This window comes from Gymnoscopelus braueri (assembly GCF_963280865.1).
Source record: "Gymnoscopelus braueri genome assembly, chromosome: 8".
Lineage (NCBI taxonomy): Eukaryota > Metazoa > Chordata > Actinopteri > Myctophiformes > Myctophidae > Gymnoscopelus > Gymnoscopelus braueri.
The window spans coordinates 9,806,149-9,832,210 of record NC_137609.1 but is presented as its reverse complement, the minus strand read 5'-3'; the positions used below and the strand labels follow the sequence as shown (position 1 = coordinate 9,832,210).

Genomic DNA, 26,062 nt, shown 5'->3' with positions numbered 1-26,062 from the left:
AGACTCCCAGACCTCACCATTTTCTCAAATCCTTTTCCATGCTTAAAAAATGCACACCCACCGGTACAAACATCTATCTTCTGGGTCTCAAAGCATATTTTGCCCGCAGAAACACACACACAAGCAGTAAGATAGCACTGACTATCCAGATAACCCTTCACACCTGTTCTCGTTAGCACAGAGTGATAACTCTAGCCACAGTCTGAGGAAATTGATGAGTACAGGAATATTTTTTATTTTTCAACAAATACTATTTTCTTTACCTTCTACTTACTTCTGTATTATCTCTTTGTTGTTGTTACTGCTGCTACAATGTTCACAACCAAATCATTTGACTCTTGTGTAGTGTTTGATGTGCAACAATAAGTATCTTGAATCTTGAATACACAGATAAGATAAGCAGTGTTTGAATAACCCAACGTGGGGAGACGAGAATAAGTGCATGATTCACATGACAGAACCAAGAGTTAGAGTTTATTTTTGATCTATGATATGGAAGGATGTAAATGTGCTCCTGACCCATTTTAAAATATGAAGACTTTGAGGCGGTGGATCAGTTTTGTTGTTACTTTGTGTGAGTGCAGTTGCTTTGCTCTGTGGACCGGCATGCCTACAACCTGTATCACCTCACCTATAATAAATATTGAACTCTTTGATTTGAGTTCTGGGATTTGTTGTGGGATCCATTGTTAGGATCCATTGTTCCAAAGCACATGGACAGGCCCTATTTATTGACCGTACAATTCTGGGTGATGTGTTAAAGATTTTGAGGCTTGGTGTTTGCACATGAAGAAAGGTGTGGTTTTTGAGTTAATGTCCACTTTTGTGTAAGGTTTTGCAGAAAGAGTTTTGAATATTGAAATATGTATGCAAACAGGTGAATGTTTATTTGTGTGTGTGTGTGTGTGTGTGTGAGAGAGAGAGAGAGAGAGAGAGAGAGAGAGAGAGAGAGAGAGAGAGAGAGAGAGAGAGAGAGAGAGAGAGAGAGAGAGAGAGAGAGAGAGAGAGAGAGAGAGAGTGTGTGTGTGTGTGTGTGTGTGTGTGTGTGTGTGTGTGTGTGTGTGTGTGTGTGTGTGTGTGTGTGTGTTACAACAACAACTGTAAATATAGCTGCAAGCAGCGATAATACGGGGCCAGGGATTGCAGAGAGAAGAAAGAAAGAAGCAATGATAAGTAATATGCACAATAAGCCATAGAAACATAGAAGACTGAACTTGAGAGAAAGGAGACCATGCAATTAACAAATGAGCATTTTAAACCCTCACTAACCCTAACCTCAGTAAAACTATGCCTTCCCCTAACCTCAAGAAATACTATGCGTAAGCATACGAATGCTAAATTATGATCACCTCAACACATCGTCGGGGATGGGGATCGAACCGGTGACCTCCGGACTACAAGGCTGCCTTTCTTCTCATTGAGCTAGAGATATGATAGCCCTGGTAGTGTCTGTTGATATTAATAAGTCATTCCGTCCCTGACGGACCAGGTCTCTGTTTTGCTAACTACTCTAGATCAATGGTTCCCTAACCATCTACCGATAGAGAAATTGTACGTCTCCTCGGAACAGAAACTAGTGAAAGTAGTCGATCTGCAAGCTCACAAAACGTTGCTATCTGAAAAGTTGTGAGATTGTAGATCGTCTATTTTCAGAATTAAGTATATCATACATTGTAAGGACTTCAGGTTATCTTTAACAATTGCGTATGCATTAATTGACGCAATCATGTTGTGTGCAATGCAATTTTAATGAAGTCTGCATTAAGGGAGGTTTGAACTGGCAACCTTGTGAGGCACACGTTTAAGCTAGAAGCCATTGGACCAACAGACCTGACCTGGTGAATGAGAGAGAGAGAGAGAGAGAGAGAGAGAGAGAGAGAGACTAATGAGGAGTGAGTGAGGGCAGGTGTGATTATGGATTGAGAGGGAATGACAGCTTTAATGAAGCCTGCATCAAGTGAGGCTTGAACTGGCAACCTTGGTGTTGTGAGGCATTCGTTTAAGGGAGAAGGCATTGGACCAACAGACAGAAACTGTGAAAAAAGAGATCACACAGATGATACAGTTTCACGCAAATAGCTGAAAAATCCTGGGTTTAAGTGTTTTTCAAACTGCTCAAAATTGCGGACAATCTAAGGGCGGAGCTTACTGGTCAACGTGATACAGGTGTTCCTCATGAGTCAAGGCACATGTGTAAGCAGGTTTAATGGCTGTCGGCCAAACGAGGCATGACTTCTAACTGTTTAAAGTTTGCATTTTCAAAAAATCGCTATAGCGCCCCCCTTTGACCAATTGGAGTAAGATTGGTTTCAGTGATATTTGGAATGACCCTCAACATTACCACAAAGTTTCAAAGAAATGTGAGTCTGCATGTATGTGTTAGGGGCAGATGAATAATTGTCATAAAACTGCAATATTCATTGACTCATTAAAGCTTCATTTTTTCACTTATGGAAAATCCGCTGCATCGATTTGTCGGCATAGGTCCAAAGTTCATGTGTAAACAGTTTCGTGCAGATTGCTCAAAAATCCCAAGAGGAGATAGATTTTAACTGCTTTTCATATAATTCAAAATGGTGGGAGATCTAAAGGTCAGAGGTCAAAAGTCAGATCACGAAAGTTGTCAGTCATTAGGAGATGCATATGTGTATTTAAGTTTCATGGCTGTAGGTCAAACAGGGCATGAGTTGTACCTGCTCAATTGAGTGCTATAGCGCCACCCTTTGACGAATGACTGTGAGATTCATTTCTTGACTGTTTTACATGAAACACTACCATATGGCCGAATTTCGTAAAAAGCGACCGCACGGTTAAGCCAGAACTAAGATTAGCCTTGAATTGAGATGGAGCGAAAAACAAGTATTAATATAGCTGCAAGCAGCGATAACACGGGGCCAGGTTTTGCAGAGAGAAAAAAAGAGTAGTGCTACAGCTTCGTCCAGGCTGAAGTTGTCTGTTGAAGATCATACATTTTTGCCTTCTGTCATGAACCAAGCCCCTGGCTGAAACTGGTGAAAGTAGCTGATCTACAAGCTCAGAAACACGTTGCTATCTGAAAAGTTGTGAGATTGTAGATTGGCTATTTTCACAATGAAGTATGTCATACATTGAAAAAACACACCCTCAAATAAGCATTTCATGTTATCTTTAACAATTGCACATGTACTCATTGATACAGTCTTGTTGTTTGCAATGCACTTTAACACTCGCATGACTGAGGTTTCATACTCCTCCACCAAGCCTGAAAAAAGATCATTTTGATCCCCAAATCAGGCTATCCTATTGGCCACTGTCTCCCTCTGTTCTCCAGACTAGTTCACACTTTCTCCCCCAAACAGTGGGGGGTTCCATTGTCTTCTAAAAGGCTGAGAGTTGAAAATGGGTTGCCAAATTTTGAGAGAGAAATAAGCAGGCAGGTCTATGAAAGTGTAGGCAGTAGGCTAGTGTGTATTTCTATCTGTCTCCTATATGTCATCATGATTTGTGATTTGTGTATGTGGGGATCTCATTTTTACTTCCATGCAGTGTTGATTTCGTTAACGAAAACGAAACGAAATATGTTCGTCAACGCACATTTTTCAAAGGACGAAGACGAGACGAGACCACCACCCATGAATAAACAATAACTGGGACTAAATCATTATGCAATTTCGTTGACTAATAAAGACGAGACGAAAATGTAGTTCACTAAATAAAGACTGGACTAAACTCTATGGTCATTTTAGTTCACGAACAAAGACGAGACGAAATATTATATCATATATTTATTATATGATTTTGTCACTCCCTGTCTCCTTTGATAAGCAGCGCAGGGCATGCTGTTCCTCACTCACACACACACCCCCTTTTAAAGTTGCAGCCGCGCACACACACACACACACACACACACACACACACAGAGTCACACCGTCAAATGAATGGCAGGAGGATTCAGATTTCAGAGCGAAACTTTACAAAATAAAACGGTAAAATGCTTTGCACGGGGCTCGGGAGAAAGAGAAGAGGTGATATGGACACATTTTCGCTACATCGATGTGGAGAACAAAACACAATGCTTGAACACAAGCGTTCACCACAAAGAGATCGAGTTATAAGTTAACAAAAGGTTTACACTTTCTCCATTTACACCCCATACATCTACACAAACGTTCAGATTTCAAATATAAAGTGCTTACCTCATGGCCAGGGATGTTACAATTCTATTCGGGTAACCCATAAGTACCAATATTCTCCGTATTGTCCAATAAAAAACATTTAAATCCGATCGGTGGCCATTTTCTCCGTATTTTTTCCATGCTTTCAACTAAGTGACCCTATCGGTTGGGAGGTGTAATTGCACTCTGATACACTATAACTCTATGAGAAAATGACCGCCAATCGGATTAAAATGCTTTTTATTTAACAATACAGAAGTTGCGGTTACTTATACCCACCCGAAGTCAATTGTAACATCCGTGGCCACGGAATAAAAACTTTATATTTGAAATCCGAACGTTTATGTAGATGTACGGGCTGTAAATGGAGAAAGTGCAAAAAACAGGTTGAAGTTTCGTCATGACTGTCATAATATGACCGTGATGTAATGCTGCTTTCGATTTAGTAGCAGCAAGCGAACTATAGTAACTTGTAAACAACCCAGTGACAAACCTATATTATTATTATTATTCACAATAATAATATTCACATTATTGTCTGAGCGTAAAGCTCTCATTCTATCAGCTGTCCACGTCGCTGACAAATGCGTCTCCTCTCCTCCTCCCGTGCAACAAGTGAACACAATGCTATGTTCCACAAATGTGCTCAATCCTGCGCAAAATATCTGATCTTCAAGCATAAAACAGTTGCTGCGTGACAAGCTGTATGCTTGTAGATCCTATCTTTTTCCACCGCTTTGCAGTGAAAGGGAAAGTTGAAAATGGGTCGCCAAATTTTGCGAGAGAAATAAGTCAGGTCTATGAAAATGTTACTGCATGTGTCGTTGTGCCCTGAGGCCTGAGAAAACAGTTAGGCATGAATGGGGTAATAGCCGAGGCTAATTTGCAACACCAGTCCCTGGTCAGACCTTTCTATATAAATATATACCTAATAAAAATGCATGAAGCTCTAATCTAAACAAGTATGAAAATATATATATATCTGCAAAGTAACTAGTAACTAAAGTTTTCAAATAATTGTAGTGAAGTAAAAGTACAAGATTTGCCTCTGAGCTGTAGTGGAGTAGAAAAGTATTACCATTATAATGTAATTATATATATAATTATAATATTAATAATAATAGAAAGACGTGAAAAACAAGCCCAAAGTCGCTTATAATAAGCAGACATGGCAACATGGACTCGCATAGACTCGCTTCGCAGCTCGTCTACGGGCCGCTCTGCGGGGGGTCTAGAGGTGTGAACTACTCTTGCCTGGGGGAGAGAGAGGGAGAGCGGTCAATTTAGCCGAAATATAACGGTTGGGATGGTATATATGGTATATATTTCATATTTATAATACATTTCAGAAGAAAAAAAAAACGGAGATGATTTGAAACAAATATTTAGGAAAAGTCATGAAAGGGGAACTTTCTCAGAGCTTCATGAGAGAAGATAATCCACTTTAAATTCTCAAAATCTGTCATATTGATAGCTTAGTCATGCAAGTGTTAAATGAAGTCTATACCAAGTGAGGCTTGAACTGGCGACCTTGAGGTTGTGAGGCATACACTTAAGCAGGAAGCCATTGGACCAACAGACCTGAACTAGTGAAAACGGAGGTGAGACATATTATACCATTTCAGGCAAATAGCTGAAAAATCCTGGGTTTAAGTGTTTTTCAAACTGCTCAAAATTGCATTAGTATATTGTAGATCGGCTATTTTCACAATGAAGTATGTCATACATTGAAAAAACATACTCTCAAATAAGCATTTCATGTTATCTTCAACAATTGCACATGCATTAATTGAAATGATCATGTTGTGTGCAATGCAATGGTTAATTTGGGGTTTGAACCAGAGACCTTCAGACTGGCAGGTAGACAGTGTATTGACTGAGCAATTGGATAGACAGAATTGGACCTCATATATGGTAAATTATCATACAGCATGGATTGCTTATTTGTTCAGGCTTTGCTAAGGGCAACTAACTTGCTTTGCAATGTGGGTCATTTGGGTCTTTGACACATGGCTTCACCAAACATTTAAAGCCATCTTCCACAGATACCACCAGTAGGAGAGCATTGGATGACCAGGGTGAGTTTGCTCAATGATGAAGCATTTATTGTCTGTTGTTGTAATCATGATAATGGGCTTTTTAATTGTTTGTTCTACTGATTTACAAAGTGATTTTTGTAATTGGTAGGTAGTGTTATCCATTACATGGTTTGGATGGTTCATCAAAGTTGCCCACTCCTGTACTATAGTGACTATTATTATTTTATTGCCATTTGCTTTGCTATCCAGACAAGGATTGAGAGCATCAAGCAGCAGAAAGAGGCTGTTGCAGAATCCATGCTGAGAACCCAGTTCAAGATGGAAATCTATGGGGATCAGAAATACAAGAAATTCAAGAAGGTTCATCATACATCACACCTATCCATACTCCTCACTGAGCAGTACTATAATCACCCAAATCACAGCTTGCGACATAACAATGAAAATACAATGCAGTCTTTGCAATAAATACAATGACAACTTCCAACTCAACAAGACCAACAGATGCCCCTCATGCAACATAGTACAAAAAGAACAACAAATTACAAAATGGTTGTCTTCTGCCTCATCGCTTTGTTTAATCTGTCTTCTTCATAATGTTGTTTATTTTGTAGTTACATATTGTTTGTGAAATGACATTTATGTTATATTTTAATTGTAATATTTTTGTAATCAATAAAATCAATGATTATTGAACAAACATGTTTTCATTCTTTAAAATGTTATATAAATATAAAATGCTACACTTTATATGTTGGCAGAAGAACATACCACATAGTTGTACAATGTATCAACATTTCCTACAGAATGAATACACCTACATAAGAAAAGATCGTCACCACAGCCCAGGTTCAATTCCCAGTCAGGAATCTCATTGTCTCCGCCAGGCCGAAAGGCATGGCGAGAGAGTATGTTTCCGTCCGTCCGTCCGTCCGTGTGTCCGTCCGTGTGTCCGTCCGTCCGTGTGTCCTGTCTGTGTGTTAGCAGCTAATCTCTGGCACCGTTGGCCCGGTCGCTCCGAAACTGTGCACACACACTCCCTGGATGCCAATTCAGAACCTCTGCCCCCATTCTTTCACATGGGCCTGTTATAGCGCCACCAGGAGGCCGATTTGTGCAAATTACTCCTATAGCTTTTAACTAAACGTCATGCAAATCGGTACACAGTATCTCTATAGTCATGTGATCAACCCGGATCTGTTCAATTTCCCATATTCCATCCTCATTGGCTAAGGTTGGCTTCCAAAGTTTGCAGGATTGGTGAGTTTTGAACAAACTGCCTCAAATCATGAACGCAGCTTGCCATAAAATTGCACACGCACATTCCCACTAGGCAGAGGAAGAAATGCCACTTAAAACTTTTCAAATCAGCCTCATGGTGGCGCTATAACAGGCCGATTTGCATTTCTAACTATAACTGCACCGATCTGCGTGAAACTTTGCACGCACACTCCCTAGAAGCCAAGGAAAAACATCTGCACTGCATTTTTCACATCTGCTTTTTACAGCGCCGACTTATGTCAAATACATTTTTGGATATTAATCCTTCAGATTTTATCCAAACATCACGCAAATCGGTACACAGTATCTCTATAGTCATGTGATCAAGACGCATCTGTCCGCTATTTCATATTCCATCCTGATTGGCAAAGGTTGGCTTCCAAAGTTTGCAGGATTGGTCCGTTTTGAACAAAATGTCTCAAATCATGAACGCGGCGTGCGATTTCCCTGAAAGTTTGCACGCACATTCCCACTAGGCCGCGGAAGAAATGCCACCCTTTTCACATTGCCCTGTTATAGCGCCACCAGCAGGTCTACTTTAGCAAAACACATGTTTGGAACAAAATGCCTCAAATCATGAATGCATGCACATTCCCACTAGGCCGAGGGAGAAATGCCACCCTTTTACAATTGGCCTATTACAGCGCCACCAGGAGGCCACAATAACCTACGTGACCTGGCGGAGACCTGTGCTCCGAGGAGCACTTTTTCTAGTTTTCTATGAATTCAGTACAAAAGACCTTTCTTGGATTTAAAATCCTCTTAGCAGGCCTTATATTGAACTGTACTTTCCTGTTTTGACAAACTGCTTGTAAAGTATTCAATCAATATATGGCATAGCATTCTAAGCCTTATTTGACTATAGTAATGAGAAAGCACAGCTACTAAAGAAAATGGGGGAAAAAAACATCAAATCAAATTGAGACTGTAAAGTTGACAGTTAGAAATGCTCTTGTGGTTTTTATTTTTCCCACTTCTCCTCCACCAAAGTCAGTGTAGCTTTATACAGTGCAGACGTATTTGAATAACAAAAATAATACTACAAAGCATATTGTAAGTGTACTCAGTGTTACTGTGAATCTGGGCCTGAGTGGGCCTGGGTGAGTTTGTGTGGGGCAGAAACACGCACGGAGTGTGTGCAATCTGTTTCATTAATTAATTATACGCGCGTGCGTGTCGTGTGTGTCAGGGAACTGGGGGGGAATTGTTATAGTATACCCTCCAAAACAATCTAGAACACACCACTGGGGCCCTGGCAACTCTGACTGGGCTCTTAGCTCTCTGCCTGCCCGAGCATAACTGAAGCTCTGAATCTGCAGTCTCCTTTTTATAGGAGAGGATCCTACCACAGCAGAGGAAGCAATTAACCTTCAAAAATAGCTTATCTACCAGCTGACAAATATATCATGAATAACCCAACACATAAATAGATATTGTACTTTCAGACTGAACACCATTTTGTGTTTGAATTAATTTCTGAATACCATAGAATACTTTGCCATAAACATTGTGAAACACCCCTCCTCCTCTACAGTACATGTCACCTTCCACTGGGACCTCCCCTACTTAATCTACATGGTTTGGTCAATTCTCTGTCTGGCAGTTCAACCCACAGTGTCAGTACTGCAGAGGAGTTACAGGTGACAAACAATGAGCAACTCCTTTTAACACATGTTACACAATAAATTGAATGTTTTATCCCTGTAAAGTTTGTGTGTATTAGTTGTGAATTTGTGAATGCATTCAACAGTATTGACATTATAGTGTTGACATTTGGTTAGGACCTATCTGCCACACTTCCAATAGTTGCTTCCAAACCAGCCGGTGGTCTTGATTAAGAATCAGACGCAGCTGTGTGGTGTGTGTGCGTGCAATGCTCTTAACCCAAGTATCTGTATGTATAGGGCACGGGTTGCCCCATGACAGAGACCATCACTTAATATAAAGTATCATAATATAATGACCTAATACATTCACATTTTAAAATAATCACAGAAACAATGTTACATTCTCTCTGACCTACAATGTATTCTGTGAAATATGCAAATGTGGTGAGATTCAACAAAAATGCAGTGTCAAGTACATGAAGAATACATCAACACTGCATTTATTCATAGTTTACTGGTCCATTTGGTTCTATTTCTACACTCTTAGAGTTACAGACTTGTAATGGTCCATTTGGACCACCTTCAAGGAACTCTGAAGATCCCTCAACCCAATTTGAGGACCACATACATTTAGGGCTAGCTCTGTTTCTACATTTAGGGCTAGTTTCTATCATTTGGCTGAGTACAGGACAACACTGGAGTGGATCCATACATGGGACAGACACAGCCAGGGGTGGACTGGCCATTTGGCGTACCGGGCAAATGCCCGGTGGGCCGCTGGCCAGTGGGCCGCTGGGCCACCCAAAAAAAAAAGAAATATTTCAAATATTTTCGTTCCCGTTTTAGGATTATTACGGTCATTTCAGGGTTGCGTGGCCCAATTATTAGTTACGTTAATGTTTGGGCTGGGATGCTTTCCAGCAGGGGCCTCAGTGCGGCTGCAGAGTTCATGTGCAGGGCTGGGCTGAAACAGTGAAACGCTCCCCCCCCCCCCCCCCCCCCCCCCCCCCCCGTTGACAAAACGGTCCGGGGGGGGGGGGGGGGGTGGTGGGCCGGGCCGGTCCGGACCGGACCAAAATGCCAGGGCTGAATTTTGGTCCCAGTCCGGCCCTGGACACAGCAAAGGACATGTCGTCTTGCTGTTGAAGCTGATCTCTGTCAACTGTGATGGTGTGCAATGTCAGCCCATACAATGTAGTTATATGTACAGTACTGTGCAGTAAATATGGTCCTAATAAATAATAATACATTAATTCAAGACATTGGAGTTTTTTTTCCTTGATAGGAAGAAGATGTATCATGTACATAATTGAACTGTTGATTATAGCCTATGTCTATGGCAGTCTATCTAGCACGAAGTAGTTTTTTCAGTAATTATTTATCTACTGTTTCAGAGGAAGCATTACTCTAGTCCAGCAAGAATGAGACTCTACTATAAAAACACAATACTTGAATGCAATATAAAATACAAAATAATTTTCAAGAATTAAATATAAAAAAGCCTACGGACTCACAGGCTGCCTCTCTTCTCATTGAGCTAGGCCTCCCTGACAGATCTGTTGACATCTATAATTATTTCCGTCCATTATGAACCAAGCCTCTGTGTCCCGAACTACTCTAGATCACTGGTTCACAAACCATTTAGCAATAAAGATTTTTTTTGTCTCCTTAGAACGAACTAGTGAAAGTAGCCGATCTACAAGTAGTACGTCATACATTGAAAAAACATACTCTCAAATAAGCATTTCATGTTATCTTTACCGTTTGCACATGTATTCATTGATACAGCCATGTTTTTTGCAATTCAACTTAAATGAGTCTGCATCAAGTGAGGCTTGAACTGGCAACCTTTAGGTTGTGAGGCACATGTTTAAGGGAGAAGCCATTGGACCAACAGATAAGAATCTGTGAAAAAGGTCATCACTCAGATGATACAGTTTCACGCAAATAGCTGAAAAATCCTGGGTTTAAGTGTTTTTCAAACTGCTCAAAATTGCGGACAATCTAAGGGCGGAGCTTACTGGTCAACGTGATACATGTGTTCCTCATGAGTCAAGGCACATGTGTAAGCAGGTTTAATGGCTGTCGGCCAAATGAGGCATGACTTTTGCCTGTTTAAAGTTTGCATTTTCAAAAAATCGCTATAGCGCCCCCCTTTGACCAATTGGAGTAAGATTGGTTTCAGTGATATTTGGAATGACCCTCAACATTACCGCAAAGTTTCAAAGAAATGTGAGTCTGCATGTATGTGTTAGGGGCAGATGAATAATTGTCATAAAACTGCAATATTCATTGGCTCATAAAGCTTCATTTTTTCACTTATGGAAAATCTTTTGCACATGTTTGTCGGCATAGGTCCAAAGTTCATGTGTAAAACGTTTCGTGCAGATTACTCAAAAATCCCAGGAGGAGATATAATTCAAAATGGTGGGAGATCTAAAGGTCAGAGGTCAAAAGTCAGAGTGTGAAAGTTGTTGATCATGAGTAGACGCATATGTATATTGAAGTTTCATGGCTGTAGGTCAAACAGGGCATGAGTTGTACCTGTTCAAAGTTGGCATTTTGCTATAGCGCCACCTTTTGACGAAAGATTGTGAGAATTATTTCTTGATAGTTTTTCATGACCATCTACCATATGGCCAAGTTTCGTAAAAAGCGTATGCACGGTTCAGCCAGAACTGCCAAAAGTGGCAGAAGAAAAAAGAGGGGAACATTAAAACAGGTCCAGAGCTGAGCTCTGGCCCCGTAATAACTGGTAAACAAACACAAGAATGCTCAGTGATAATACATCACTACTGTATTTTCCCCTCTTTTTTCTCTGTTTAGGCACCATGCCATTGTGTCCTGCATGGGGAATGTCCACATTCCTGGGTGTATGTCTGGTCTCCTTGCTGCTCACATGGCCCTGCGAGGCAGGGAGGATCCTGGTGTTCCCTGTAGATGGGAGCCACTGGATCAACATGAAGGTCATGATTGAGGAACTCCATGCCAGAGGACACCGCATGGACGTGATAAGAGCGTCCACCAGCTGGTATATCAAAGATGATTCACCTCATTACAACACCATTGTCATCGAACAGGGCCCTGTCCTTGAGGACTTTTTCCAGGAGTTCTTGGAAATCCACATGAAGGTACGCCAACTAATTAACTTAGTTAGTAACTAACTAAGGTAACTGATTCAATTGCTCATTAATGAATTATCCAATCCAATGATGTATTTTCCTTATCTCTTTATCAGGCACAGCGGGAAAGCATCTCCACGCTCGCTTTCTTAAAAATCACCAAAGACTTTTTCTCCATGATCTCCCAGGCCCATTCAATGAACTGTGATATGGTCATTCAAATGCTTGAGGACAAAAATCTGGTCAAGAGCTTGCTTGATGCCCAGTATGACCTGGTACTTACAGACCCTGCCATGACAGGTGGAGTCGTACTGGCCAAGTATCTCAAGCTCCCTGTGGTGCTCAATGTCCGCTGGATCACCAGTGGAGATGGACAGTTTGCCATAGCTCCCTCTCCTCTCTCATACATCCCTGTGCCGGGATCCGGCCTCACGGACAAGATGAACTTTATGCAGAGGGTCAAGAACATGCTGTTACATGGCATCATAGTCTTCCAGCAGAGGATCATGGTGGGGCCTCATTATGACGCTATCTGTGACAAATACATAGAGGGCGGATGTGACATCATGACACTGCTTCAGGAGGCCGACATATGGCTGTTCAGGTCAGACTTTGTGTTCGACTTCCCTCGGCCCACCATGCCAAACGTCATCTACATAGGGGGGTTCCAGTGCAAGCCGAGCCAGCCACTGCCGGCAGAGCTGGAGGAGTTTGTCCAGAGCGCCGGGGAGCACGGTGTGATCATCATGACATTGGGTACATTGGTCAAGGCTTTACCGAGTGACATCGCTGATGAAATCGCCAGCGTCTTCGCCAAAATGCCACAGAAGGTAACCGTTGTTTAGGCCTGTTAATGAAATAAACCTTGATTAAATGAATCAAGCTCAATCAGACGGTAATTCAAAACATACATACCTGTTCGGGACATGGCTGCCATTGAAACATGTGCCGCTTCTGCAGAACGGCATATCCAATCGACTTCACAGTTAGCACTCCACTTCTTTGGGTCCTCAGTAATACACCCGCTAAGTGTGAAGTCATTTGGATGAACGGTTCTCGAGAAATGTGGACAGACATGAACACAGGCAGATTTTAGTTTACCACGAAAATAAATCAAGCTGTCTCAATTGTCAAAAAAAACAACTAGTCAGCAGTATAAACTACTTTCATTTTATTTCTTCATTTCATTGTCAGGTAATATGGAAGCACAACGGTGAACGACCTTCCACTTTGGGCAACAACACCCTGATAGTGGAATGGATGCCCCAAAAGGACCTGCTCGGTCACTCCCAGATCAAGGCCTTTGTCGCTCACGGAGGAACCAACGGAGTCCAGGAGGCCATTTACCACGGAGTGCCCGTTCTCGGCATACCCCTGTTCTTTGACCAGTATGACAACCTGCTGCGTCTGCAGGAAAGAGGAGCTGCGAAGATCATAGAGCTCGCCAAAGTCAACGGGCGTACGCTTGAGCAGGGTCTAAACGAGGTGCTCCACCAGGACACCTACAGGAAGAACATGCAGAGACTCTCCCGTCTGCACAGGGATCAACCCATCACACCATTGGACCACGCCATCTTCTGGGTGGAGTTTGTGATGCGTCACAAAGGAGCGGCTCACCTGCGTACTGAGGCCTACAGGATGCCGTGGTACGCGTACTACTCTGTGGATGTGTTCCTGGTTCTGGTGACTGCTTTAGGTCTCCTCATGTTCACTACTGTGATCACGGTCAGGTTCCTGTGCTGCAGAGGAAGGAGAAAAACCAAGGATAAGCAGCAATAACCCAATAGAAAGTTTATTTTGTCCATACACCAGCACCATGCACGTACAAACGCATGTACGCACACACACAATGCAAGTATCAAGTGCGGTACCCACTACCATTTGACCGATCAACTTATAATGAAGATACCGGGATCTCTGATGTCATCAAAAACTGCTGACATTGCGTTGATGATGTACATGGATGGGAGACAGACAGACCCACAGACAGAGCGACAGAGAAACGTTTTTTTTGCAATGGCTCCTTGGCCAATGCCTAAACCCTCCCCACACATACACAGACATTCAGTGCATCATCCACAGACCAACACACAGACAGATTCAGACATCCATGGATTTTCGGTTCTGGACAACCGCTGGTCCGGCCAAATTCTCACTCGGGTCATTGCCAACACACACCAAGTTTGAAGTTGATTGGTCGGACGGTGTCCAAGTTATCCTTGGGACAGACACACAGATATACAGACGCAGGTTTCGTGAATTTATAGATAGATACTAGAACAACCAATCTGCAATACAAATGCCATGAACATTACAGCCCTAACTGTAACATTATGCTAAGACAAACTAACCTGGGATAGATTAGTATATCCAATGATATACTTCTCTCATATTGTGAATTCCATTCATTTCCTATATGCTAGTTCCAATAAATATCTAAGCTCTTCTTGTGGTTTATGGACCAATGTTACCTGATAGCTGACAATAACTACCACTCCAGCCATGAACAGTCCTTAACACTCCAGGTGTATTCAGTTGTTTTAGCTTATTACACCTATAGTCAGATTGAAGCTGAGTGGAGCTATAATGACAATTCTATGATGTCACAAAATCCTATGAGCTCAAAAGAATGACAAACTGGCCTTCCCTTATAGGTGCAACAAAAAAAACATGCTTTTGAGGGAGCTGCTATCAAAACTAGTGTGTGCATGCCCAGGCCCCACTCAGCCCTGAGAAGAGGTAATCAGCCAGACTAAATGAAAACACTTGTATGAGTGTTCAGGGGCTTTAAAATGACATCTTCCTTTTAGGGTGGCGCCTTTCAGGGGGGGGGCTTCTCAATGGCAGGTGAGCTAGTAGGGTATAATAGCAGTGTCTACACAATTATGGGGAGGATTAATTGGCATAAGGTCTAAATTGGGAGAAAAACATTGTTTAAGTAAAAAACAAGAAACTCAATCACAGACCAAACAATTGCCTGCTGTTTCCGAGAGGGCTATAATAGGATCATGATTTCCATGTGACCATTTTGTATTCTGGTGGAACAGATGAGGGAAAACATTGCATTAATTTAAAATGTTTATAAACAATAATTTAGATCATACAAATTCTAAATTGCTGGATCATTGTTTTCCATTGTATTTCCTGTTTACTTTCTTTCCTCAGGCAGCTGTGGCATTGTTACTTGAACCCATATCAACTTTCCTCTGTCCAGCACATTCTGTAGAATCTAATACCCCTTAATAATCTGGTGAAACAGGCCCCATGGTCTTGTGATGTAATTCGGCTTACAAAACAAAAAGGGGAAAAAAGGAAAATCTCCCACGGCAAAGCTACAGTAAGGTCATAGATAAGTTGACAAAACATATGCCATAGTAAAAAGAGGTGAAAGAGCATACATTTGTGAATCATTCATGTTTTTGTGAGACAGCGGTGGTTTTAAATGACATGTGCTTTGTGTAACTTCGTGATACTACTGATAAGAGATCCATTCAGGTTAAGGGTCACGTTCAGACTGTCACAGAGAGACTGGATCTTTCGACTGAAATGATTTCTACACATACAGTACAGTAGTGACCACCTGAAGACTATAACAGGACATTTCCAGCAAAGGTGAGTTCACACACTCAATGCAATTTAATATTCTTTAATGATATATAATTATTTATAGCTCCTTTTAAGATATTTTGTAGAGGATATCTTTAATATGGTTCTAGTATGTTAAGGTGATAATGCAGGCTCTTACGCAACCCAGGACAAAGTTATGGCCAACCGAAATGGCTCCGTTACAGTTTTACTCTCAGCTGCTTAGACACAATTCCTGGAACAATTAACTCACCATTTTCTAAAATCTTCACACTTTCAAAAACTCACACCCTTTGGGTAGTTATAAATCACACAGAGAACTGGTTAACGGCTATAATTAGTTTCTTCCATTTAAAGGACCACTTATCCCATTTTCAACCTCTCTTTACATAGTCCATCCTCAATAATGCTCATTATAACATGGTACCATTTCTGTGTGTTCGCTGTGTCTCACCGAGTTGGGTTGTTGACAGCTAAGAAACCTGCCTACCAGTGGGGTAAGGCAGGTTTTGAAATGGTTTGGTCATTTCAAACAAGATTTCATACTATTTATTTTTGTAAGGCTTCTATGTCAGCATGCAAACTTTCCGGGAAGAGAATAGAGCTGTAGTTTCTATTAACTTGGAATCCCCATAGGTGATGTCATTGGTAGGCAGGTGTCTGAACTGTCCATGGCCCACCAATGAGACACACAGCAGAGTACACGGAAATTCTTATAATGAACATAAGTGAGGACCAATTGTATGAAGATAAGGTTGAAAATGGCTGAAGTGCTCCTTTAAGCAAGGAAGCAAGGATTGTGGGGAGAGAGTATGGGAGTGGAAAGCTTTTTTTATGCTTCTCTGCATCATTGCCACACACACAAAAAAGTAGACTCCAGCTCAACTTTGTATTTGTTGTGCACCAAGCCCATCATGCAGCAACAACAGTTACGCATCACTTTGTATCTTCCATGTGGCTGGCTTCCAATGAAAAGGACTTGTGGCCCGTTGCTTTTAGCCTGGTAAATGATAATGTGAATTCACGTGACCGGGATGGTTTACCAGGCTATGTTGCTTTAGGTCACCGCTGGCTGTAGTGCTGTGATGCTGTGTGAAAGGAGCATCACATTTTTGCTCGGTAGCAGAGCAAGGAGCAATAATTCTAGCCACATTTAAACCCATTCAAACCGGGAACGCATCAGTGTCATTTTAAGATTTATTTGGCTATTCAAAAATAGCAATCTACAAGCTCATAGTGTGGCACCGAGTGCCGCGCTATGAGCTTGTACTTCTGCTATTTGTTTTAAATCGTGAAAATGTGTGCAAATCTTTGAATATATATATATTTTTAAAGCGAACATTTTTAACTCAAATCTTTGCTTCTGGGGGCCCCTGGAACAACATATTTTGAGATGGGGACGCCAAATACATATAATTTGGGGGTTCCTTGACATGAAATAGTCTGAGAACCACTGATATACAGTAGCAACATACGTTTTTTCAGAAAACTGTTAGGATTTAGAAGATATTTGTGGATGCGTTCCCGGATTGAATGGGTTAACAGGGAAGTTGCTGATCAGACTTGGGGTACAGGAATACACAGGTAGTGTCTGATTTACACACAACTTAGAGAGATGGAGAATAAGTGCACAGTTCACATTATGAAAGGATCAAGAACTAGATGTTATGATCTTAAGCTCTGATTTTCAGGGTGAGAAAACAGACAGCTTCTCTGGTGCTCACATCTAACAGTGTTTTACAGACTGACAAACATACTTTGAAACAGAGTGGTAATAATAGACAGGGAACTAACTAGACGCAGGTGAACTCAAAATACAACTAACACAGGATAGGCTGGGGAAAACAGGACACAGGTGAGTACGGTTAACAATAATCAGTGTGGTTAGACAAGACAGGCAACAGCAAACAAGGGTAGACAGGAAGCACAAGAACACTACTACAAAATAAGATCCAAATTACCTGGGGAATTACAGACTAACACAGAACTACAAGACCTACAGTAAACACTAAATAGAACTACAGACAGAAACTAATAAGTAACACAACTAAAGACCTAAACCAACAAGAAACAAGAACAGAAGAGAAATGTCCAAAAACTAACACAAATAGCCATTGTACAATGGCTGAGGAGCGGACCATCATGGGTCCATCATGGGTCATCATGGGCGGACCATCATGGGTCAGAGCACCCATGACATATGCTATTCCTTTCTTATCATATGTCAGATAAGAAAGGAATAGCATATGTCATGGGTGCTCTGACCCATGATGGAGTTGACTCATGCACAGACATTGTTATTATGAATGACCTCGTCACAATGTCATTAGGAGGTATAACATGTGATAATAGATCACTAATGTATTTTAACTTTTTCTTTCTCTCTCTAGGCACCATGCCATCGTGTCCTGCACGGGGAATGTCCTCATTCCTGGGGGTATGTCTGGTCTCCTTGCTGCTCACATGGCCCTGCGAGGCAGGGAGGATCCTGGTGTTCCCTGTAGATGGGAGCCACTGGATCAACATGAAGGTCATGATTGAGGAACTCCACGCCAGAGGACACCGTATGGACGTGATAAGGGCGTCCAGCAGCTGGTACATCAAAGCCGATTCACCTCATTACAACACCATCCACATCCACCAGGAGCCTGTTTTTGAGGAAATCTTCGGGGAGTTCTTGGATGTCAACTTTAAGGTTTGCCATGACAGTTTGATTGACTGGGTCAAGTATGGGTCATGTAAACTTGTTGGTTGGTCGATCGATCGATCGATCGATTCTTCACTCTGCCAGACAGTCAAGTAATATAAAAGGGTGTCAAATAATCAAAACAATGCTCAGAAACTCGGTCCGTCATTGATTCATTCACTGATTCACTCACTCAAGCACTCATTTAAGCATTAATTCATCTAATTATGTATTTTTAAATCTCTTTCACAGGCGCAGCGGGAAAGCGCCTCAGCACTCACACTCCTTAAACTCGCCAAGGACATTTTCTCCATGATGTCCAACATCCATTATCTAACCGGCGAAATGGTCATTCAAATGCTTGAGGACGAAAACCTGGTGCAGTACCTGCTGGACGCCCAGTATGACCTGGTATTGACAGACCCTGTCATCGGAGCTGGAGCCATAATGGCCAAGTATCTCAAGCTCCCTCTGGTGCTCAATGCCCGCTGGAACATCGGCGGGGAGGGGCATTTCGACATAGCTCCCTCTCCTCTCTCGTACATCCCTGTGCCGGGGTCCGGCCTCACAGACGAGATGAACTTCATGCAGAGGGTCAAGAACATGCTGTTCCATGGCATGATACTCTTCCAGCAGAGGATCCTCGTGGGGCGCCATTACAACGCCGTCTGTGACAAATACATAGAGGGCGGATGTGACATCGTAACACTCCATCAGGAGGCCGACATATGGCTGTTCAGGTCAGATTTTGTGTTCGACTTCCCACGGCCCACCATGCCAAACGTCATCTACATTGGGGGGTACCAGTGCAAGCTGAGCCAGCCACTGCCGGCAGAGCTGGAGGAGTTTGTCCAGAGCGCCGGGGAGCACGGTGTGATCATCATGACTCTGGGTACATTGGTCAAGGCTTTACCGAGCGAGATCGCCGATGAGATCGCCAGCGCCTTCGCCAAAATGCCTCAGAAGGTAACAGTCAATTCGTTTTCATTTGAATGTGACATTCAGTCAATGTTAATCAACTTTGATTCATTCAATCGAGGTCAATCAAACAGTAATTTAAAACCCTAACACAGTACCCGTTCGGGGCGTGGCTGCCATTCAAACGTGTATAGCGCTTCTGGAGAACTGCTCCTCCAATTGACTTCACACTCAACACTGCATTTCTTTTTCAACAATGCACCTTCCAAGCATGAAGTTAATTGGATGAATGGTTCTCGAGATATGCGAAGGGCAGTCATAAACACAGCCAGAGATTTTAGTTTGCGATAAATTGAAATTAAGTGTCTGAATAATCAAAAACCAATCTGCAGTTTAAACGTATTTTCTTTTTTGGTCTTCATTTCATTGTCAGGTAATATGGAGGCACATCGGTGAACGTCCTTCTACTTTGGGCAACAACACCCTGATAGTGGAATGGATGCCCCAGAAGGACCTGCTCGGTCACTCCCAGGTCAAGGCCTTTGTTGCCCACGGAGGAACCAACGGAGTCCAGGAGGCCATTTACCACGGAGTGCCCGTTCTCGGCATACCCCTGTTCTTTGACCAGTATGACAACCTGCTGCGTCTGCAGGAGAAAGGAGCTGCAAAGATAATAGAGCTCGCTAACGTCAATGGGCACACTTTTGAGCAGGGTCTAAACGAGGTGCTCCACCAAGACACCTACAGGAAGAACATGCAGAGACTCTCCGGTCTGCACAGGGATCAACCCATCACACCTATGGACCACGCCATCTTCTGGGTGGAGTTTGTGATGCGTCACAAAGGAGCGGCTCACCTGCGTACTGAGGCCTACAGGATGCCGTGGTACGCGTACTACTCTGTGGATGTGTTCCTGGTTCTGCTGACTGCTGTAGGTCTCCTCATGTTCACTTCTGTGATCACGGTCAGGTTCCTGTGCTGCAGAGGAAGGAGAAAAACCAAGGATAAGCAACAATGACCCAATAGAAAGTAGACTTTGTCCACATACACAATACTTTGAGTTCCGTATGTCGTTGAACATAACAGACACTTACCTCACAAATGACATCACTCAATTAATCACAAACCCTACGAGCCAATTCTTCAGACATCAGAATCAGTTTAGTAGTCGTGTGGAGTATTATACGTATAATATGGGGGAAAATGTTCTCTATTTTGGCATCAGAGTCATCCTGGCAGCACTGATGGGAACGTCAAGCAGTTTCGCAGCAATGTCAATCTTGAAGGGCGTTGTATTGGGTCGTGTATTGTTGGTATTACTACAGTATTGACTTCCAATAAAATGTTCTTCTAAAAATGACGGGTTTATTTCTTATTGATGGAGAAGCCTGTATTATTGACATATGAGGAAAAACTAACATTACACACCGGTGCCTAGGGCACAAATGTTAAGACCCTCTGCTCCACAGTGAGTTGTGGAAAGTCTGAGAAAATGTAATTACCAGTGATTTCACATATTCTTTTCACTTTGGCTTGGATCTTTTCTCATTTCATATAATAGTTCAGATGACGAGTAAATAGATTGCGTCTAAAATAGGCATGGTGCTTTTGAAATGGAGTGAAAGCACAATACTTAATAAGTCCTAAAACTCCAGAGATTTCAGCAGAGAACGTATTTATTAAAAACAAGAGCACAGAAACAAACAGAAGAGTTGAATCATTCATCATCCAACTCACACAAAGATGCACAGACCTCCATAAGAGATTTTCTGATTTTACGACTCGCAGATGTCATCACATTTGGTCTGACACTCTCTATACCTTATCCCACTCCCCTGAGATATTATTAAAGTTGGGTCCGACCACCAGATTTGACAGACATACATTTTTGCGTAATCTAAATAATGACCCATTGTTTGGTCTTCAGAAGCCCAGACCTGCTGTGTGCCCCCCTCTCAGTGAGGAAGGACAGATGTTCATTCTATGTACATCTGTACTTATTGTCTTACATTAGGTCATGTCCCCATCAACTGTGCCAAAGATCACTGTGACATAGGCTAATCACCCTGAGGGAAATGACACAATAGACATTCACATCGTTCACACAGAGGACACACATATGGGGGCTTAACCCATTAAAACCGGGGAAGCATGTGTCAACAGTTTAAAAAAAAAAGAAAACGTGTGTTGCTATAATATCAGTGGTTCTCAAACTTTTTTCACGTCAAGGACCCCCAAAATTATATATATTTGTCCGCGGACCCCCCCCCATCTCAAAATATTTTGTTCCAGGGACCCCAGAAGCAAAGATTTGAGTTAAAAATGGATATATAATATTCAAAGATTTGCGGTTTGTGGTTCTATTATGTCTCCCTGCTCTTGAGACATTTAGTTTGTGTCAAAGGTCATGTCTCACCTAGAAATTTTGACCAAGATTCAATTTATCCCCTGAGCAAGCAGGCCGGCTCTGTTAGCTCAATGGTTTAAATTTCAGCACTTGTATACATAGTGCAGCTCTAATACCATTATTACACACATCTATTCACATGTATACTATGATTACATTCTAGGATAATTAATTATACATTATATACACATTAAGGCACTTCTCATTGTATAAGTCAAACATCAGTATCAAATCAAATCAAATCAAACTTTATTTATATAGCACATTTACAACAGCCAAAGCCGACCAAAGTGCTGAACATGGTTAAAACAAGGTAAGTCAGACACACAGAAGCATCTACAAAAAAGAAAATATATATATATACACAGGGCAAAAACAAAAGAAAAAACAAAAAGAAACAAAACAATGCAGCATTAGGACAGAACAGGATAGCTAAATACGACTAAAAGCAAGAGAGAATAAGTGAGTTTTTAGTAAAGTTTTAAAAGCCCCAATCGACTGGGCAGATCTAATGTTGAGGGGCAGCAGATTCCAGAGCCTGGGGCCCGCAGCCGCAAAAGCACGGTCACCCCTACTCCTCAAATTAGTCGTAGGAGCGACCAACAGTAGCTTGTCCGCAGACCTCAAGGCCCTGGTTGGGATATAAGGCTCAATTATGTCAGAGAGATAGGAGGGTGACAGGCCGTGAATGGTTTTAAAAACAAATAAAAGAACCTTAAAATCAATTCTAAAATGAACAGGGAGCCAATGAAGAGTGGCGAGGACTGGGGTTATATGGTCCCATTTTTTTGTGCCGGTGAGGAGGCGGGCGGCTGCATTCTGGACCAGCTGTAGACGCCTAAGTGAAGCTTGATCAATGCCAGTGTACAGTGAGTTACAGTAATCTAACCTAGAGGAGATAAATGCATGTATAACCATTTCCAGCTGTTTTTTTGGGAGATAGGTTTTGACTTTAGCTATAAGTCTAAGCTGGAAGAAACTTGTCTTGACAACAGAGCTGATGTGTTTGTCAAGTTTAAAATTATTATCAAAAATAAAACCAAGATTTTTGGCAGAGGAATGGATGTTTGAATTTAAAGTGCCCAGGGAGTTGGAGGGTGGGACAGGATGGTGTCCAAAAATTAAAATTTCGGTTTTATTTTCGTTGAGGGTGAGAAAATTGGCGTCCATCCAGGCCTTGACATCGAGGAAACAGGAGAGAAATGGCTGGAATGGATCATTGGAGTCGATTTTTAACGGAAAATAAATTTGTACATCATCTGCATAGCAGTGAAAGGGCATATTGTGTTTAGCAAAAATTGAACCAAGAGGTAATATATAAAGGAGAAATAAAATCGGACCTAGTATGGAGCCTTGAGGCACTCCACATGAGAGGGGAGTTGCAGGTGACGCAAATTCCCCTATGTGCACGGAGAAGGTTCTATCTGAGAGGTAGGACTGGAACCAAGTGAGGACAGTGCCGGAGATGCCAACAAGGTGTTCAAGGCGTGATATTAAAATATTGTGGTCAACCGTGTCAAAGGCCGCCGAAAGGTCGAGGAGCACCAGTGCAGCAGGGGAACCGTTATCAGCTGTTAAAATTAAATCATTAAAAACTCTAAGAAGGGCTGTCTCTGTGCTGTGGCCAGGTTTGAAGCCGGACTGGAACTTTTCGTGGAGACCATGGGATAATAAAAATGACTGAAGTTGTGAGTATACGACTTTCTCCAGGACTTTAGATAAAAAGGGAAGCTGGGAAATGGGCCTAAAATTGGAGAGGATGGAAGCGTCGAGATTTTTCTTTTTAAGTAGTGGGTGTACAACAGCATGTTTAAAAGCAGGGGGAACAGAACCAGATATGAGGCAAGAGTTAATTAGCAGGAGGACACTAGGACCAACCACACCAAAAACCTCTTTGAGAAGGCGGGGGGGAATGCAGTCGGAGGGACAATTTGATGGGCGTAGCAGCATAACTATGTCAGTGAGGGCAGAGAGTGAAATAGGCTCAAACTGAGAGAGAGTTGCAGGACATGGAGAGGGGGTGGGATCTAAGGCCGTGAGTGGATGTGCTGCCCTGAGGTCAGAGATTTTGGAAATAAAAAATTTCTGAAACTCGATACAGAGGGCGAGAGAAGGGACGATGGGAGGGGCTTCGCGGGGGTTAGTGAGGGAGTTGAAAATATTAAAGAGAACCTGAGGTTTATGGCTGTTATTGGTGACAAGATTGGAGATGTAGAATGATTTAGCAGCTTTCACTGCTCTCTGGTAGTCGAAGAGGGAGACCCGTAAAATGTCCAATGAAACATGGAGCCTGTCTTTGCGCCATTTCCGCTCTGCACGCCTGCTGAGGCGTCTGAGGGCGCGGGTTGAGTCATTTAGCCAAGGCTCATGTGGTGCTTTAGAACGTTTATTGTGGCGAAAGGGAGCAACGGAGTCCAAAATGTCAGTACAGGTGGAGTTGAGAAGGGCAAGAAGAGCTTCAGCACTGAGAGCACAGGGAGAGACCAGGGTGTTGAGCAATGATTGGTTGAAAATAAGCGAGAACTGAGGTGCAGTTAAGGGGTTAATGGAGCGTGTGAGGCGTGCAGGGGGACCAGCATTAACCACTGAGCAAGGGATGGAGGTGGTGAATAATATGGGGAAGTGATCTGAGATGCATGGAATCGGAAAAACGTCAAAAACAGAGATAGTAAGGCCAAAAGACAAAACAAGGTCCAGTGTGTGGCCCTTTTCATGTGTGGGGCCGGTAATAGATCTGGTGAGATTAAATGACTCAAGGAGATTAAAAAAGTCCTTAACTAGGGGTCGAGATTCACAGCAGACGTGAATATTCATGTCACCACAAATTATGATGTGATCATATTTTATCATTATCCCGGATAGAAAGTCTCCAAATTCGATAATAAAATCCTTGGATTTTGGGGGGCGATAGACCAGGGCAAAGAGCACAGGGGAGGATAGATTTAGCTCAAATAGTTGGAGTTCAAAGCTGGAATAGTCTGTGGCTGGAGTCAATCGACATGATAGATGGGATTTATAGACTGTAGCTAGACCGCCACCTATGCCTAGGGGCCTCGGGGAATTAAAAAAGGAGCAGTCAGGGGGGAGGAGATCAGGAAAGAGTGTGCAGTCACCAGGCTGAACCCATGTTTCTGTGAGGAACAAAAAATCGAGGGAGCGGGCAGTGAAAAGGTCATTCAGCCAACGGGTTTTATGATTCAGGGATCTCGTGTTAAAGAGAGCCATCGTGAAATTAGTGGAGTCTGGACTGGGGGGTGAAATAGACCGTCTCAGGGGTCTGAGAAGGGCGTGCTCGACGCAACGTCTGATTCTAGTCAGTATGGGTTGTCTGGAAGTTATTAGAATTGGGATGTGTGATAGATGAGTAACAGGGTTTTCAGGAGCAGAAATAGGCATGATATTACAAATGGGAGATGAGATTTGTGGTCCGAGCCCAGAAGCCAGTGGACTGGAGAGCAGGGCGGAACTAAAGTGCTGGGAACTAGGACCAGGGGGATGTCAATAGCTGACGGACAGGTCAGTAGTCAGGGCTGTGTAGTGACGTACGTTAAGAGCTAGATTAGCAGCTAACGTTAAACTTCCAAATTTATTCGGATGGAGACCATCGTGGTTAAAAAAGGAGGCGTGGCCCCAAAACAAGTTAAAATTATCTACGAAATTAAGATCATGAAGCCGACACAGTCTAGTGAGCCAGGTGTTCAGACTAGCAATACGGCTGAAGCGCTCGTCGCTGCCAGTAAGCGTTGGAATGGGGCCAGAAATAAAAAATATCATTCCACTACTAGTTAATAAATCAATGAGGCGTAAAAAGTGTTGTTTTGTCACCTCGGAAGTGTGACGGGATGAGTCGTTCGTGCCAATATGAACCAGGACCTTTGTGATGGACGATGGGATTGAATTGAGGACACCTGGGAGTTTTTCCAAGATAATCGGGACGGTCGCTCCAGGAAAACAGCGCGTAATTGCATTCGGAAAGTGGATGTGTTTAATGATGGAGTCGCCGACGATTAGTAGTGAAGGGGGAATAAGTGGAGGGATGGTGGCTGGAGTAACTACGATGTCGTTATTGACCATGGGGTGAGTCCGACCTGCCATCGGGGTGTTTTGGGGGCAGTGGACAACAGGAGAGACAGACGGCTGGAGCAGCTGTGACGCAGGAGACAGCGGTGGAGAGGAGCAAGGATCTAAGCAAGCACCCGTCCGCGGAATAATAGCCCCGGACTGGCGTCGGACAGCTGCTTTTATTATTTATTTATTATCAGT

The 26,062-nt window shown here is 42.6% G+C and overlaps 1 protein-coding gene across 1 annotated transcript; it reads left to right on the top strand.

The window, feature by feature from the left end:
• Positions 1-11,912: 11,912 nt before the first annotated feature.
• LOC308090044 (uncharacterized protein) lies at positions 11,913-20,410 on the top strand (the record flags this gene model as incomplete). The annotated part of the gene is made up of 7 exons (XM_080435077.1): positions 11,913-12,212; positions 12,320-13,033; positions 13,398-13,975; positions 17,618-17,643; positions 18,179-18,483; positions 18,727-19,440; positions 19,826-20,410. 7 exons carry the CDS (start codon positions 11,913-11,915, stop codon positions 20,408-20,410), a joined length of 3,222 nt encoding a protein of 1,073 aa, XP_080291203.1.
• Positions 20,411-26,062: the final 5,652 nt, after the last annotated feature.